Source organism: Podarcis melisellensis (genome assembly GCF_964234715.1).
Source record: "Podarcis melisellensis genome assembly, chromosome: 17".
Lineage (NCBI taxonomy): Eukaryota > Metazoa > Chordata > Lepidosauria > Squamata > Lacertidae > Podarcis > Podarcis melisellensis.
The window spans coordinates 11,626,368-11,640,617 of NC_138534.1; the positions used below are offsets into that span (position 1 = coordinate 11,626,368).

At 44.0% G+C, this 14,250-nt stretch overlaps 1 protein-coding gene across 6 annotated transcripts in view; it reads left to right on the top strand.

Annotated features, from left to right (window-relative positions):
• Positions 1-14,250, top strand: part of PHC1 (polyhomeotic homolog 1) — a 29,989-nt gene that overhangs the window by 7,212 nt on the left and 8,527 nt on the right. For 3 of the 6 annotated variants that reach the window (XM_081893904.1, XM_081893906.1, XM_081893903.1), the window contains exons 2-9: positions 3,828-3,986; positions 5,220-5,330; positions 7,559-7,636; positions 8,608-8,757; positions 9,641-9,796; positions 11,022-11,523; positions 12,341-13,128; positions 13,990-14,152. In XM_081893904.1, the coding sequence (XP_081750030.1) occupies positions 3,873-3,986; positions 5,220-5,330; positions 7,559-7,636; positions 8,608-8,757; positions 9,641-9,796; positions 11,022-11,523; positions 12,341-13,128; positions 13,990-14,152 (2,062 nt within the window). In that variant the 5' untranslated portion in view covers positions 3,828-3,872. The remainder of the gene's footprint in view (positions 1-3,827; positions 3,987-5,219; positions 5,331-7,558; positions 7,637-8,607; positions 8,758-9,640; positions 9,797-11,021; positions 11,524-12,340; positions 13,129-13,989; positions 14,153-14,250) is intronic. The other 3 variants (XM_081893905.1, XM_081893908.1, XM_081893907.1) reach the window with 3 other exon arrangements.

Consider the following 14,250-nt stretch of genomic DNA (forward strand, 5'->3'; position numbering starts at 1 on the left):
ACAGATCACCCTGCTGGTTCAGTGGAAGATCCTGGTTAAATACTGGATCCTTGAGCCACTGATGGCTTGCTGGCAGGGTGGATAAAAATCCATGATTTTTTTTTTAAAAAAAATAAATCAGATTTTTAAAAATTTAAATGGGATTTTAAAAAAAATATAATTGATTATTTTGATTTAAATTGGATTTTTAAAATAAAATGCTTTTGGAGGGAAAAAATATTTCTAAAGATAGTTTTCTATTTAAGTTACATTATAGTCCAAAGGCTATAATCAGGAAATAAGGATTTGTTTTAAGTTCTTCACGTGTGCTGAAACTCAGTCTAAGTTGGTTGTTTTTTAAAAAAAGTTTAACCACATCAGTTAACAAACATGGATACATATACTATAATGTTCAAATTGTTATTAAGGAAATGATTGTTTTTCTTCTTCCAATAATGTACAGTGGAAAAGTTGTCCAAATATAAACAGTTAACTTATTAAGCCTCACAATAATTTCATAATTATCTGTCTATGTATTTCTAATAGTATAACCAAATCTGTAATTTTTGATATAACTGTAAAAACTACTCTGAAAATTTATTATTCCAAAAGTCAAACCTTCATCTGGTTGTAAATATTAAGATTATACCAGCAGGAATGTTTTTTTTTAAAAAACCAATTATTTAAATCAAGTCTTACTGACTAGTACTTTAAATCGTTATTTAAATCGATTTGATTTAAATCAAATCCACCCTGCTTCCTGGCCCTGGGTCCAGCAGAAGACGTATAATAATAAATACAGTTCATGATTTATGGCAACATTTAGACAAATCATACCTTGGATTATAAAGTTGTGATATACCCAAGCCTTTTGCCTGCATAGGCTGTCTCTGTGTTTTTCCCTTTGCCGTAAGCTTTGATTAAATCAAGAAACTTCTAATTAACCTTACTGGGCTAATATGCTGGCTTCAAACTTTGGTGTAATATCCTGGCTTGTTCCAAAGCTGATAACATTTTGCTAGTTTGGATGAAGTGGGAAAGTACGGTTAATTGGAAGCTTCCTGGTTTAATTGCAGCATGTACAATAGAGCTTTGTGTGTGACAAAAGCACATGCATATTGTCTTAACAGTCTGAGATACAATTGTCTGAACAAGCTTATAGTGTGGCACATGTAATACTTAACCTCAAAAGTGAGATTTCCCTCCCTTTGTTTTTTCTGTTGAAACAGAAAAACAACTTTAATTCAGTGTGTCTGATATAGTCATGATTCAATTTCAAGTGGGGTAGATTTTAACGTATCTGTTTGCATTAACTTAAGATTTCCTTTAAAACAAAAAAGTAGTAATTACTGTCATTTCTATTAAAAATAATTGAATTAAAATTTGGTTTAATTTAAATTTATTCACTCTCTGCAGCAGCCACTGTAGTCCTCAAATATTTGGCACCTTTATATCCCACCTTTCTCCCATGATGAATCTCATAGCACTCTTGACTATACAGTTTTGTATCTATTATTTCAGGCAACAAATAATTACATTAAATGTGTACCCCACAACTGGGGAGACAAAGTTCACAGCTTTGAAAATCAGAATATTAATGAACCTGTATTTGAAGCTGCAGGGACGATACATGTGCTATCTTGGAAAATTATTTGGTTTTCTGATAAATACAGCATAGCTAGTTCTAGGAAATTGCAATATCCCTGCAATAGAATGTCTGTAAGAAACAAGTTGCAACTAAAATTTGATAATCTTGAAAGAGCCACTGCTGTGTGGATAGATAGCAGCTTAAATAATTCTCCATGCTTGGGCACATCTTCTGAATTTAGATAGGATGTGAATTGGCACTTAATATTGAGCTATAAAAGCCAGAGGTGCTGAGGTTTTCAGTCAGATCTGTACAGATAGACTTGTTAACAAAAGCTAGTGGCTGTATGATTTGGTAAAATTATGGAGGGAATTTGAGAGTTTCACAGGCTGATATCTCATCAGTTACTCATACCCTGCTTTCTGCCACAATGCTCGTAATTAAAAACAAGTTATAAAAACAAATATTCCACCCGCAGATAAGTATATAAATATGATCTGCAAATGTGTAAATCAGTTATATAATAAATGCAATACTTGGGAAGGTAACATTTGAATTCAGTTGGTGGAGTATGTTGCTTTTCTTCCAACATTCCATGCTTCATCACACAAATAATGAACCTTTCTTGTGATGCAGGTCTCTTCGTAATGCTATGTATTAAGGCTGTAATGCTGTTAATAAGATTTAATATAATGTCAAGCTGGAAAAATCATAGCTGTTAAAACATTTGATCCTTATACTTAAGGATGTGAAACACTTTGCAAGCCCAGTCGTAGTGACTGCCTTAAATATCTGTATCTCCCCTTTGTTCTACATGCTCTTCTATTTTAAATTTTCTTTTTTAAAAAGCTAAGCACAGTTCAGAATGGTGTACAATTAGGAAAATGACAAATCTATGTATTACTTGGTTATACATATTGTATAAACGGTGACCATTTTGCACAGGGGTTCCATTCTTGGCCCCTCTGCACATGTTGGCGGAATGTTCATAAGGATTCCATGCTCTGTTCTGCCCTCTTCCAAGTCTAAAAGGACCCATGTGTTGTGCATCAATTGGACACACCTAAAACAGTCACCGCCTTTATGTGGTTTAAGACTGTATTCAGATCCTGGTAGTTTGAGCTGCTACAGAAAATGGACCGAAAATACTTTCGGTATGCTTTCCTTAAAATCCAACAATGCAAATAAAGCGTATGATCTTGAGTATGCTCTGCTTAAAGTATTTTAAAGTATTGCAATAAACACATTTTCCATGTAAAGCTTTGAATTGTTTGGACATAGCCTTACAAGTAACTCACAACTTACGCACAATTAACTTGTGCGCATTCAGCTTAACACGCTTGGCAAATCTTTTTTTTAAAAAAAATGGAAAGGGGTGGGTGTCCAGGAAAAAAAGACTTTGACAATCTCACCTGCCATTGAACCAAATGTATTCTGGCCACACTCAATTTTGGCTTTATGCGCCATAACGAAACCCACACGTAAGTTGAGAGTCACCTCTATACCAAGGGTGGAATCTTACAGTCCGAAGGACAGCATCCCAGGGCCATAGGATAACTCAAATCTATATTTCTCACCGGGCTCCAGTGTGGGATAGTCAGAGTCTCCCTCTCGGATTCCACCCTTGTCCAATCAACATCACATCTCCAAGGGATGTGTGTTGGGGGCATTCTAGGAAGTTGATACAAAACCATTCCAGTGCCCTGACACATCCCCAAAGAAGTTCAGGCATATTTCTGAGCGTGGTGCTAGAAGAAAACTTGTTGGTACTTAATCCATTAGGCGGTTCTTATGAAACTTCCTATTTGTTACATGCATAAGCCCGTATGTTGTATAAGCCCGTCAGATATTCCTTTGCCCACCTTATGCTTCCTGGTAAAAAAACAAAAACAAAACTATGATGAGCCCCAGTGATGAATGCTTGTTATGAATAATCTACATTGTTCTTGACTTCCATGTCTTTAAACCGTCACAGGTAACCTAACTTTGCTTTAGTGCTATAGAATCATGGCTATAAATCTGGAGGAATTTGCATATCAAAATGTGTGATTTTAATGGTTATTTTAAATACAGCCTCAATTATTGGGGTCCCACAGATTCTTCTCTCAGTATTGTAGCCCAGGAAAGACATTTTAGAGGCTTTGGTTAAGCTGTGTGATGATGAGCTTAGGAAGGAAAGGTTCCATAAATTTATAATGCAGGGGGAGATAAATGTTGTAGTTTCTGTGACATGAGCTAACCCCCAGTTTTCTTCATCTAGGGCTTGAGACAAAGCTTCAGGCAAGGATCTTGGGGACCTGACACTATGGAGACGGAAAGCGAGCAAAACTCAAACTCTGCTAGTGGCAGCTCAAGCTCTGGAGGAAGCACTCGCCCTCAGATCTCTCAGATGACTCTATATGAGCGGCAGGCAGTGCAGGTGGGGGACCATCTTTGATCTTGGGGAAAAACTGCTCTGGAAGGTATCATCATCAGAGTAGCAGCACATCACTTTAAACTGCTGCTTAGCCAGTAGGTGCCCTGTTTATGAGCACAGGGGAAATTGCTCCAAAGGCTTAGCCAGTGCAGTGAACCTGTAGGAGACTAGCACTGAATTGGTTATGTTCCTCACATAAGAGGAGAAGCAGACAGCCTTCTCTTCAGGAAAGAAGAGGCCAGTCTTGAGAAGTGAATACCTCTCCTTATCTCAAGGGTGGTGAACCTCCAAATTACAGGCCTTATTATTTATTCAATTTCTGTTTTGCTCTTCTTCCTGAAGATGCCCAGAGCAGGAAGCAGCAAAGCAGTTGTTAAGTTCAGCATGGCTCCCAGTTTAGTCTGCAGGGCGGTATCCCCCTTAGTACTCCCCACCATACCTGATGTCAGGTTTGGGGCAGGTAAGTAGGTAGCTCCAAAGGAGCTATTGGGAGTTTCAAGTGAGGGTTTGCTTGATTGGTGCTGATGGCAAATCCTACTGGGATCAGCTGCACTAAGGAGTTCTCCATCAGGAATTCCCTAATGCCTTTGTGGGGGGGGGGGTGTTGTGGTCAGTGCCTATCCATATGTCCCTTTAAAGGTGTGCTTTCAGCATTGGTGATGCGATTGGAACTGGCAGTGTGGCTTCAAGAGGGCTCACTGCAAGCCCCACTTTGTCCATTTGCACCTGAAAATGGATATTTTCCCTCTCCAGATAGCTGCAGAGTTTGTATGTACAGTTTGAATCCAATCTGCCAGCAAATGTACTTCAGAGGGGCTCATTGTAACTGTCAATCAGCTGATCAGTCCCTTTGAAGTTGTCAAAGTTGGTCCCCAGGAGTGGGGTGGTAAGGATCAAATCCTTTGACCAATTCCAGTTCTTCACTCCTGCCTTATCCAGTGGCCTAGGAAAATCGGTGTGAGGCATCAAACATGCCCCATGCATTGCTAGGTCCTGCTTAATACCTAATAGATCTAAGGATTATTGTGTTCCTGGCCATTCTAATTAAGCCGGTGGAACCATTTTTAGCCTAATGTTCTGCTATTCCACTAATAAATATGTGGTGGTCCAGATCTGCTGATAGGGGGCTGTGATTCTATATGTTTTCACTTATTTTGTCCTGTGAGACCTCGGGCATGTTAGGATGTGTTCTGTTTTGTATTCTGAATTTTTATTTTTTTATTTTTTTTATTACAGGCGCTTCAAGCACTGCAGAGGCAGCCCAATGCAGCCCAGTATTTCCACCAGTTTATGCTCCAACAGCAGCTCAACAGTGCTCAGTTACACAGTCTGGCTGCAGTCCAGCAGGTGAGACAGACTGTTCAAAAGACAGGAGTTACCTGAAACAGGGAAGAGTGAAACACCTAGTTTGGAATAAACAAATGAGGTTTTGGATGGATAGGGCCCAAAGAGAGGATCTCAAAGGAAGGGAAAAGAACGTTGTACTTTCACAGTAATGGACTTAGTGGACACTAATTGTTCTGCTCTGGGGGAAAAATGCTTATTAACTCTTGCCTCTTTAAGAGCTTATTGGTACAGGTTTTCCAGTACAGGCAACTCCCCATTTGCGTGGGGATTGCATTCTGGGTCATCCCATGTGTTGGCGGAGCGTGTGTAAGCCTGCCCTGCCCACTTCTGGGGCCAAAAATGATGTGTGTGCATGTAGTCATGTGTGCCTTGGTCATGCACAGAATGGTCATTGCCTGTATACGATTTTACATATTCACCCAGTGCTTTTCAAGCTGCACTGGCTCCCGGTGGAGTACAGGGTCAGATTTAAGGTGCTGCTTTTGACCTTTAAAGCCCTTCACAGCCTAGGACCCTCGTACCTACGGGACCGCCTCTCCTGGTATGCCCCATGGAGAGCCTCAAGGTCCATAAATAACAACACCCTAGTGGTCCCAGGCCCTAAAGAAGTTAGATTGGCTTCAACCAGAGCCAGGGCCTTTTCAACTGTGGCTCCGGCCTGGTGGAACGCTCTGCCTCATGAGACCAGGGCCCTGCAGGGTCTGATTTCTATCTGCAGGGCCTGTAAGACAGAGTTGTTCCGCCTGGCCTTTGGCTTGGAGCCAATTTGATTCCCTCCCTCTCTCTCTCCCCCCCCCCTTTCTTTTCCTTCTCCTCCTGCGATGAGGCTACATTTTAATATTTTAATGTTCCATTATTTTAATGTATTATATTTTTGATTTTAAGTTGTAATCATTCATCTTGTTTTTATTAGTGCTTGTAAGCCGCTCTGAGCCCGGCCTTGGCTGGGGAGGGCGGGGTATAAATAAAAAAATATTATATTATTATATTACATGCATTTTGAACTTTTCTATCTATCAGCTAGTTCACTACAAGCTTTAGCACTCCAGGTTGGTTCTGGGACACAGTTGCAGTTAAAGACAAAACTTCGCTTTCACCCCTTACATTTGGTGGCATGGCTCTTGCTGGCAGAGATCCTGCAGGAAGGTGCAGTGTGGAAAGGGATGTACCTTCCTGCAGACCTTCCTTATAATTTACAAACTACCTTTCCATTCATACTCTACACATGAGTCATGAAGCAGGGCATTTTGCTAACTTTTGTTATTTGTTTCTGTTTGCCCCCCTCTGCCATCCCCCGCTTAAAAACAAACAAACTTGAATTTAAAATAGTCCTCCTTTAGATTATCAGTTTCCTTTCCCTCCCTTTTATATTGTTAACTGTTCTGTTCCTGATAGGTAAAAGTTGGGAAGGTGATAATAATTTAGATGACGTGTGTTGAAAATGATGTTAAGTCTGTTCCACATTTCCCTGAGAGGTTTTGAAAAAACTTGACTTAGTGTTGTAGATGTGAGCCTGAGTAGGTGTTTCTTCTATGTCTGATAAATGCCTATTCTGACAGAGCAGGTGTAGCTGTCAGTTGTAGCTTGTGATGAAAATACTTCCCTTCTGCCCATGTAAAAGGTCTTGCCCAGCACCTGCCATTGTCTTAGCAATGGCTACATTGCTTTCAAAATGCTTTTATAGCAGAGTAAAGGTCTTGTCTTGCACATCACAAACTCTACTCCCAACTCCCTCACATCTAGAAATACCAACGATTTGCTCAAATCATCTAAATAAATGGTAGCTTCAGCCTACACCGATTCTTAAACAGAATTAAGATATCTGGTTATTTGTCTGATTGAAGAGAGAGTATGTATTGATGATAGGTTAATTCCTCACTTCTTTTGCTCTTTGTTGGGGAGCATTGTGGAGGGGCAAGTTTAATTACATTGAAGGGTCAAGGTGGCTTACCATTGGCCCTGCAGCTGCAGTACAATTCCCATAAGCTCCAAGCAATATGAGCAATAACCAGAGATGATGGGAATTGTAGTCCAGCAACATATAGAGAGGAAAAGGTTAGCCACCCCTGGTATAGCGGCTGCATTTCAACTAAGCTAGAGAAATAAACACGAGGCAGATGTTAATGACCATTTTGTTGTGTTTTACCTTTTGAGGACCAGAAAACATGGGAATAATGGGGCCCTTGGCTAAATCTTGGTTTTGGAAGAATATATAATGTTTCTTACAGGCTACAATTGCAGCGAGCCGACAAGCAAGCTCTCCAAACACAAGCACTTCTCAACAGACAGCTACTACACAGGCTTCGGTAAGCAGCTAACTTGCCCTCAAATGATTGGGCATCCGATGTCTGTTTTCTTGGAGAATTAGTTGGCTATGGATGGGTAACTTCAATGTTGAGAGAATGTTTGCTAGTATTGGTGGAGGAGAGTACAGTGGTACCTCTGGTTGCAAACGGGAGCCATTCCGGAGGCCTGTTTGCAACCTTAAAAGAACACAACCTGTGTCTGCGCACACATGGGTCGTGATTCACCGCTTCTGCGCATGCGCTTGATGCCATTTTGCACGTCTGCGCATACGCGAGTGGCGAAACCCGGAAGTAACCCTTTCCGGTACTTCTGGGTCGCCACAAGACGCAACCTGAATACGCGCAACCAGCAGCAAACGTAACATGAGGTATGACTGTAGGTAGTATTGTCAGTCAGGGTGGAAAAATAGAATGGGAGTTCCTTATTTGCAAGTGAGAAGACTGAGCAGCATCCCTAGAGGGGATATTGATTCCTAATGATAACTGAATAAAAGGGGAACATTAGCATCTACAGAAGAGGGCTGTGTCAAGCACTTGTCGCCTGTTGATAATAAAACTGCATATGCTGCTTTTATTTAGTGCTTCTGGTGCAGAAATCATAATCGAATGGTCATTGTTTGCAAGTCCATTGTTATGTTCTTCCAGTTGCTGAAGTTCTGAGAATAATTTGAGCAAAGAGGTTTTGGAGAGCAGCTGCTGCACTCCCCTCCCCTCCCCTGCTCCTTTTCACATAGCCTGGTAGGGCTGCTGAAAAGAGTGAGTTGTGTTCCCCACACACTTTTCTTTCAGATAATTCCTGGGCTCTTAACAAGGTGAGTTTGGGAGGGGAGCATGAAAGTGGCTGGCGGGCCTTGTTCCAGTCGTATTGCTGGAGTTCAGCCACACTTTCTTTGAAACTGTTTCTAGCTTAGATTCTGTTAATACTACTTTTCATCTACCCCCTCCCTCCACACCAACTTTTCACTTTACAGATTAATTTGGCTACCACATCAGCTGCACAGTTAATCAGCCGTTCGCAGAGTGTGAGTTCACCTAGTGCCACCACCTTGACACAATCGGTGCTCCTTGGTAACACCACATCACCACCTCTTAACCAGTCACAAGCTCAGATGTACCTTCGGGTAAGAGTTGTACACGTGTTGCTTTCACCCATCATAAATACCTCGCAGCCCCCTGATGAATCTCCAGCTTTCATACAGTCTGCTATTTTGTGCTCAGGCAAAAGTTAGCAATCTATGCTCCCTTGAACAGTTGGTTGATTCTCAATTCAGCAGATGTACTACAGGGACAGAGGATATTTAGTGTCATTTGCAGTTTTATTTTCCATGAATCTTAAAGACCCCATGGCACTTGGTACGATTTTATGTAATGCATTACGAAACAGATCTCTTTTAAAGCAGCCTTGATGAAGTGCTCATCTGAAATACAACTCCATTTCATCCATTTTAAATACCCTGACTTTTAATGCTTTCTCTTCTGTTCTTTAAAGAGTTTCCGGAAAGCCATCTTCTTAATTAGGCTAAATGAGAAACACACTTCTTTGTATTCTCCCCTCCTCACATTTCCATCCTTGACTTTGGTTGCATATCTGTGAAATAGCAAACTCCTTTTGATCTGTTTGGCCTCAGATTATATTTAGTTATCTTGGTTACAGCTTTTCAGTATGGGGGGAAAAAAAGTTTTGCAGTTGATCTAAGCTAGCAGGGGTCCCTCATTCCCTTCACTCCACGCTTAACATCTGCCACACAAACCTATAGGTAACCTATGCTGCTGGCCCAATATGGAGAGGCGGAGGTGGTTTGGCTTTTGGAAATAATAAACCTGCTTTCCACCGCCTGCAAAGTGGCCATGATGGAGGAAAATGCTGAGACAGAATGGCTGTCTTATCGGAGACCCTAGGCCCCATGCACCGTGATAACCTATTTGCTTGTGGTTCGCTTTCTTTCCTCCTTTTTCTCCCTCCTGCTGTTCTCATCTCCACACCACCTAACCCTCCCTCAACAGCCGCAGCTGGGGAACCTGTTGCAGGTGAACCGGACCTTGGGCCGCAATGTACCTCTTACCTCCCAGCTCATCCTGATGCCTAACGGGGCCGTGGCTGCTGTTCAGCAGGAGGCACCACCCACTCATACTCCTGGGGTCCACACAGACACAGACCAGGTCAGTGACACCCTCTTCTGGGGTTCCCATGACCAGCCTGGCCTGCCCCAGTCTCGGGTGTGTCCCTCTGGCTCAAACATCCCATGAGAAGAACATCCCCATTCCACTCAGTCCCCTGCACACTTCAGCCAGTGGCCTTCCGGTTCTCAAAACCTGGGTTCATGCTTGCAGATGACTGAAGCTAGCTAGTCAGCTGCACTTTTTGCATTGATTGGTTATCCCCCATTGATTGGTTATGCCCTTGTATTCTCGTCCTGATGCGAAGAACATGTGCTGTTTGCCGCTTGACAAGTACTCCAGATTTAACAATCAGACTTGATGGGGCTCCAGAAACCTGAGGTGCCTGTTTCTGCATGATGAGGGTTTTTCCAGGTAAAGTGGGGGGAAGGGGAGGCCAACGACTAATTTGACAAGACAGGAGAAATGACCTCTGTGGACCTTCAGTGTTGCTTAGGCTTTGACTGTGGCTTGCCGCTTGTTACATATCTTGCCGCCTCCTCCTCCCTCCCCAGCATTTCTTCGAGCCTTTAAAGACATTTCGCAACTAACTTCTCTGCATCTATTTTCTATCTCAATTAGTGGTCTTTAGGTAAAAGTAATCTTTTATCCCAAAACCGCATTAAGAGAAAGTGTATCCAAACACAGGCAATAATATATGTTAGGCCCTAGTGTGCACCAAGCTGTTGCAGAGAGAAAAGGTTCAGTTTCTTTTCTTTTAATTTTGATTTATTTATTTGAAAATGTGTATTTAAATCTAGATTTTCAAGATAGCTTACAAAAGAGAACCATAAAACAAATATACAAGGTTCAGTTTGAGGGAGCAGCCTTTCAACACAATGAAGGTGACTGCACAGGGTTGAGTTAAATGGATTTTCTTTAAGCTCCTTACAGAAAGTGCCATGAGATCTTTAATTTTACTGAAAATGAGGAAGAAACGAGCTGCAATTTTAAAGATTGATCCCTTTAAAATAATAAATAGCTTGATTCCTCACTCCCTGTAGTACCTTTTGACACTTATTTTTGGGTACAAGACAAAGGGTGCAGCACCTAAATAAAAGTGAAAAGAGCTTCCTAACAGCTGTTCAGCATGGTCAGTTTTTACTGCTGGTTAAGCCAGAGTAGATACCAGGGGTCCCTGCCTCTTGTAACCTGAAGCTAATGAGTCATTTATTTCTCTCTCTCCCTCTTTTTCTTTTTCTATCTCTCTCTCTGCATTTTTTCCCAGGTGCAGAATTTGGCTGTCAGAAGTCAGCAGACCTCAGCAGCTAATGCACAGCTCCAGGCTTCTGCTCCAAAGGCTGTTTTATCCGGGAATTCCCAGTCTTCAGTACTACCCCAGGCTACCCATGCTGGCCAGACCTTGACAGTGACTCAAGCCGCTTCTGGCAATGTAGGCCAGTCACTTAATCTCAGTCAAGGGGCAGCGGGAAGCAATGGCATCTCTGGGGTTGTGGCATCTTCAGTGGGGAGCCACACTACTTCCGGGCTAAGCCAAGCAGCCTCATCTGGCCCAGGGGGCAGCTGCCAGAGGAAGGGTACTGGTGTAGTTCAGCCTTTACCGGTGGCTTCTGCTGCCCAGGCAGTGACTGTGAGCCAGGGAAGTCAGACGGAAGGAGAAAATGCAGCAGCAAAGAAGGCTGAAGCAGATGGTAATGGTCAACAGACTGTAGGCATGAACCTGACCAGGACAGCGACACCAGCCCCAAGCCAGACCTTGATCAGTTCTGGTAGGTGACAGTTCATGCTTTCCTTACTGGTGACCCTTCCAGTGACTTGACTGATACCTTCATCCATGTACCCCTTAACCAGGCTCACCATCTTCACAATTGTACAGCCCCTTCCTGGATGGCTGAGGGCAGATTGGCTGCAATCTATTTTAGCCCATTGCTTGCTTCTTGTTGGGCAGTTGGCTTGGAGTCGATATGCCCTGGAGAGTGTACTCTCACTTCCTTCATTTTGCGCTGATGGCTTATTACTGAGATGTGAAGCATATCAAGCTGCCTTCTGCTTGTCCTTCTAGTCTGTATTGGTGGGGACGCCAGCCCTTTTGGGCTTCTGGGCATATTTCCAGAGAAACTGTCATGGGCACCACACATGCCTCACAACGGTGTGCCTCCTCCCAAACCCCTAGGCACCAGTTGGCTTTGAAAAAAAGTTTTGTTTTGTTTTGTTCTTTCCCCATCAAATCCAGTTGCAGAGGGAGATGAGTAAGTGTCAATGAAGACCTGCAGGTGCCACTTTTGTGATGCATGCAGTAGCTCTGCAAGGTCTTGGGCAGAGGTCCTGTTCAGCTCTACTACATTAGTTCCTTTTCTGGAAATGCCAGAGTTTGGGCCAGGGACTGCACTCTGCCACTAAGCAACCGCACCTCCCCACTCTTAAGTGTATTCAACTGCTTTTGCTCGCCTCCTACCCTTGTGGCCTGGCCTTGCCCAAGATCACAGTTTTCTTGGGGTTGGTGTCTTTTGCCTAAATTGCTTTATAAAGCGGTGTGCACCCTGATGGTGTGTCATAATACTGTGGGTTTTTTTTAATACTTTACAGCCACATATACCCAAATCCAGCCTCACTCGCTGATCCAGCAGCAACAACAGATCCACCTCCAGAAGCAAGTGGTGATCCAGCAGCAAATCGCCATCCATCACCAGCAGCAGTTCCAGCACCGCCAGTCCCAGCTCTTGCACACTGCCACACACCTCCAGCTGGCGCAGCAGCAGCAGCAGCAAGCTCCGCCCCTGGTCCAGCAGCAGCAGGGGCCAGCGCAGGCTCAGCAGCAGGCCCCGCCCCTCCAGGGCCAACAGCAAGCCCAGACCCTTGTCGTCCAGCCCATGCTGCAGTCACAACCTCAGCCGCTGCAGCTCCAGCAGGAGAACCTCTGCCAGGCAGCTACTAAGACGCCTGTCCCCATTCAGTCGAAGCCGCCCATAGCCCCCCTCAAGTCTCCACAGCTCGGGGCTGCCAAAATGTCGGCATCACAGCAGCCCCCGCCTCATATCCCAGTGCAGGTTGTTGGCAGCCGCCAGCAAGGTTCAGCCCAGGCTCAGGCTCTGGGTCTTCCGCAGATGAACACAGCAGTGCAGGCCTCCCGGGGCCTGCCAGCCGTTGTCCAGCCGGTGTCCCAGGCCCACACGGCATCCTCATTGTCCCAGACCTCTTCTGCCTCCTTTTCTACTTGTTCTCCTCCTCCTCTACAAGAAGCTCCTCCACTGCTCACTTCGGGGGTCAACGTGGCCCAGGTCCAGGGCACGACCCAGGTGAAGAATACGGTTTCCTCTCCCGTCATGGCTCAGGCACAAACATCTGCCTACTACGTGCAGCCTGTCCAGTTACCTGTAAGTTACCTCACAAGTACAGTAGGAATGTTGGAGGGGGGCAAAATCCGCACCTGCTCACATACCATGTACAGTCAGGCCTGCAAAGCATATGGTCTATCTGCCATGTTTGTCGGTGATCTGCTTGCTTGCTGTTTTACAGTCCTCTCGTATTTGGTGACCTAGGCAAGCAGCTAAACAGGATGGTTATTTAGCTTTTTGTGTGCTGTTTTATGTGACTGGTGGACTGCATTTGTATGTTGCCTGTTTCACAGACTCCCTAGTAGCCTTGGTTACCAGGAATGGACTGTAGACTGTGGTGTCCAGGTAGCATTTCCCAATCTTTTTTTACAAGACAGTGGGTGAGCTGTGAAATGCCGTCATCTGGATAGGGATCTTTCAAAGGTGGTAAAGCAATTGGGAAGGTTTTCTCATGGCACTTCTTGGGAGATCATAATTTGCAGCTCACCCAGTGGTTCCATCTATTATCAGGCCTTTCCCACCAATCCACAAAGTTACTGCACTCGAACAACACTGCAGCTCTTGTTTAATTTAATGAAGACACTGTAGGAAAATTTCCTGGTAGATTGTACCCACTGTGGTGCCGTTCCATTTCATATTTTCTGCCTTCAGTCACTTGAATTCTCAAAACTATTACCATGCTCTTCCAGCATGGACCTTCAGGAATGGCTTTTGGGGGTGGGGGTGCAAGGAAATGCAGCGTGAAGAAGAAGCAGATTCCTGTGGTGTGATGTCCACTTGCATCTCTTTGCATACAGCCTATGGAGGTTAGCAGCATTTCGCTGCCTATTTAGTGTCTGGGATAGAATTATTTCCTTCCTTCTCTTGGATCTGCATGTCCCTTCCCATCTTCCCACACAGAGCAAACCACAGACTTCGGCAGTCAAGCGCAAAGCAGAATCTGAAGAGGAGAGGGATGACTCCAGTGCACCACCTTCTCTCCTGCCTGCTAAGTCGTCTCCTGTGGCAGAGAGTCCCAAAGCCACAGAAGATAAGGGGGGCCTTGGAGGTGAAGGGAACAGGGGTAAGTTCGGCCTGCTCCCTGAAGAGTAGATAAGTGGTTAGGCCTGGTGACAGATTGAGGGTGGAATGTATAAACGGACTAGAATGCCCCTGTGCACA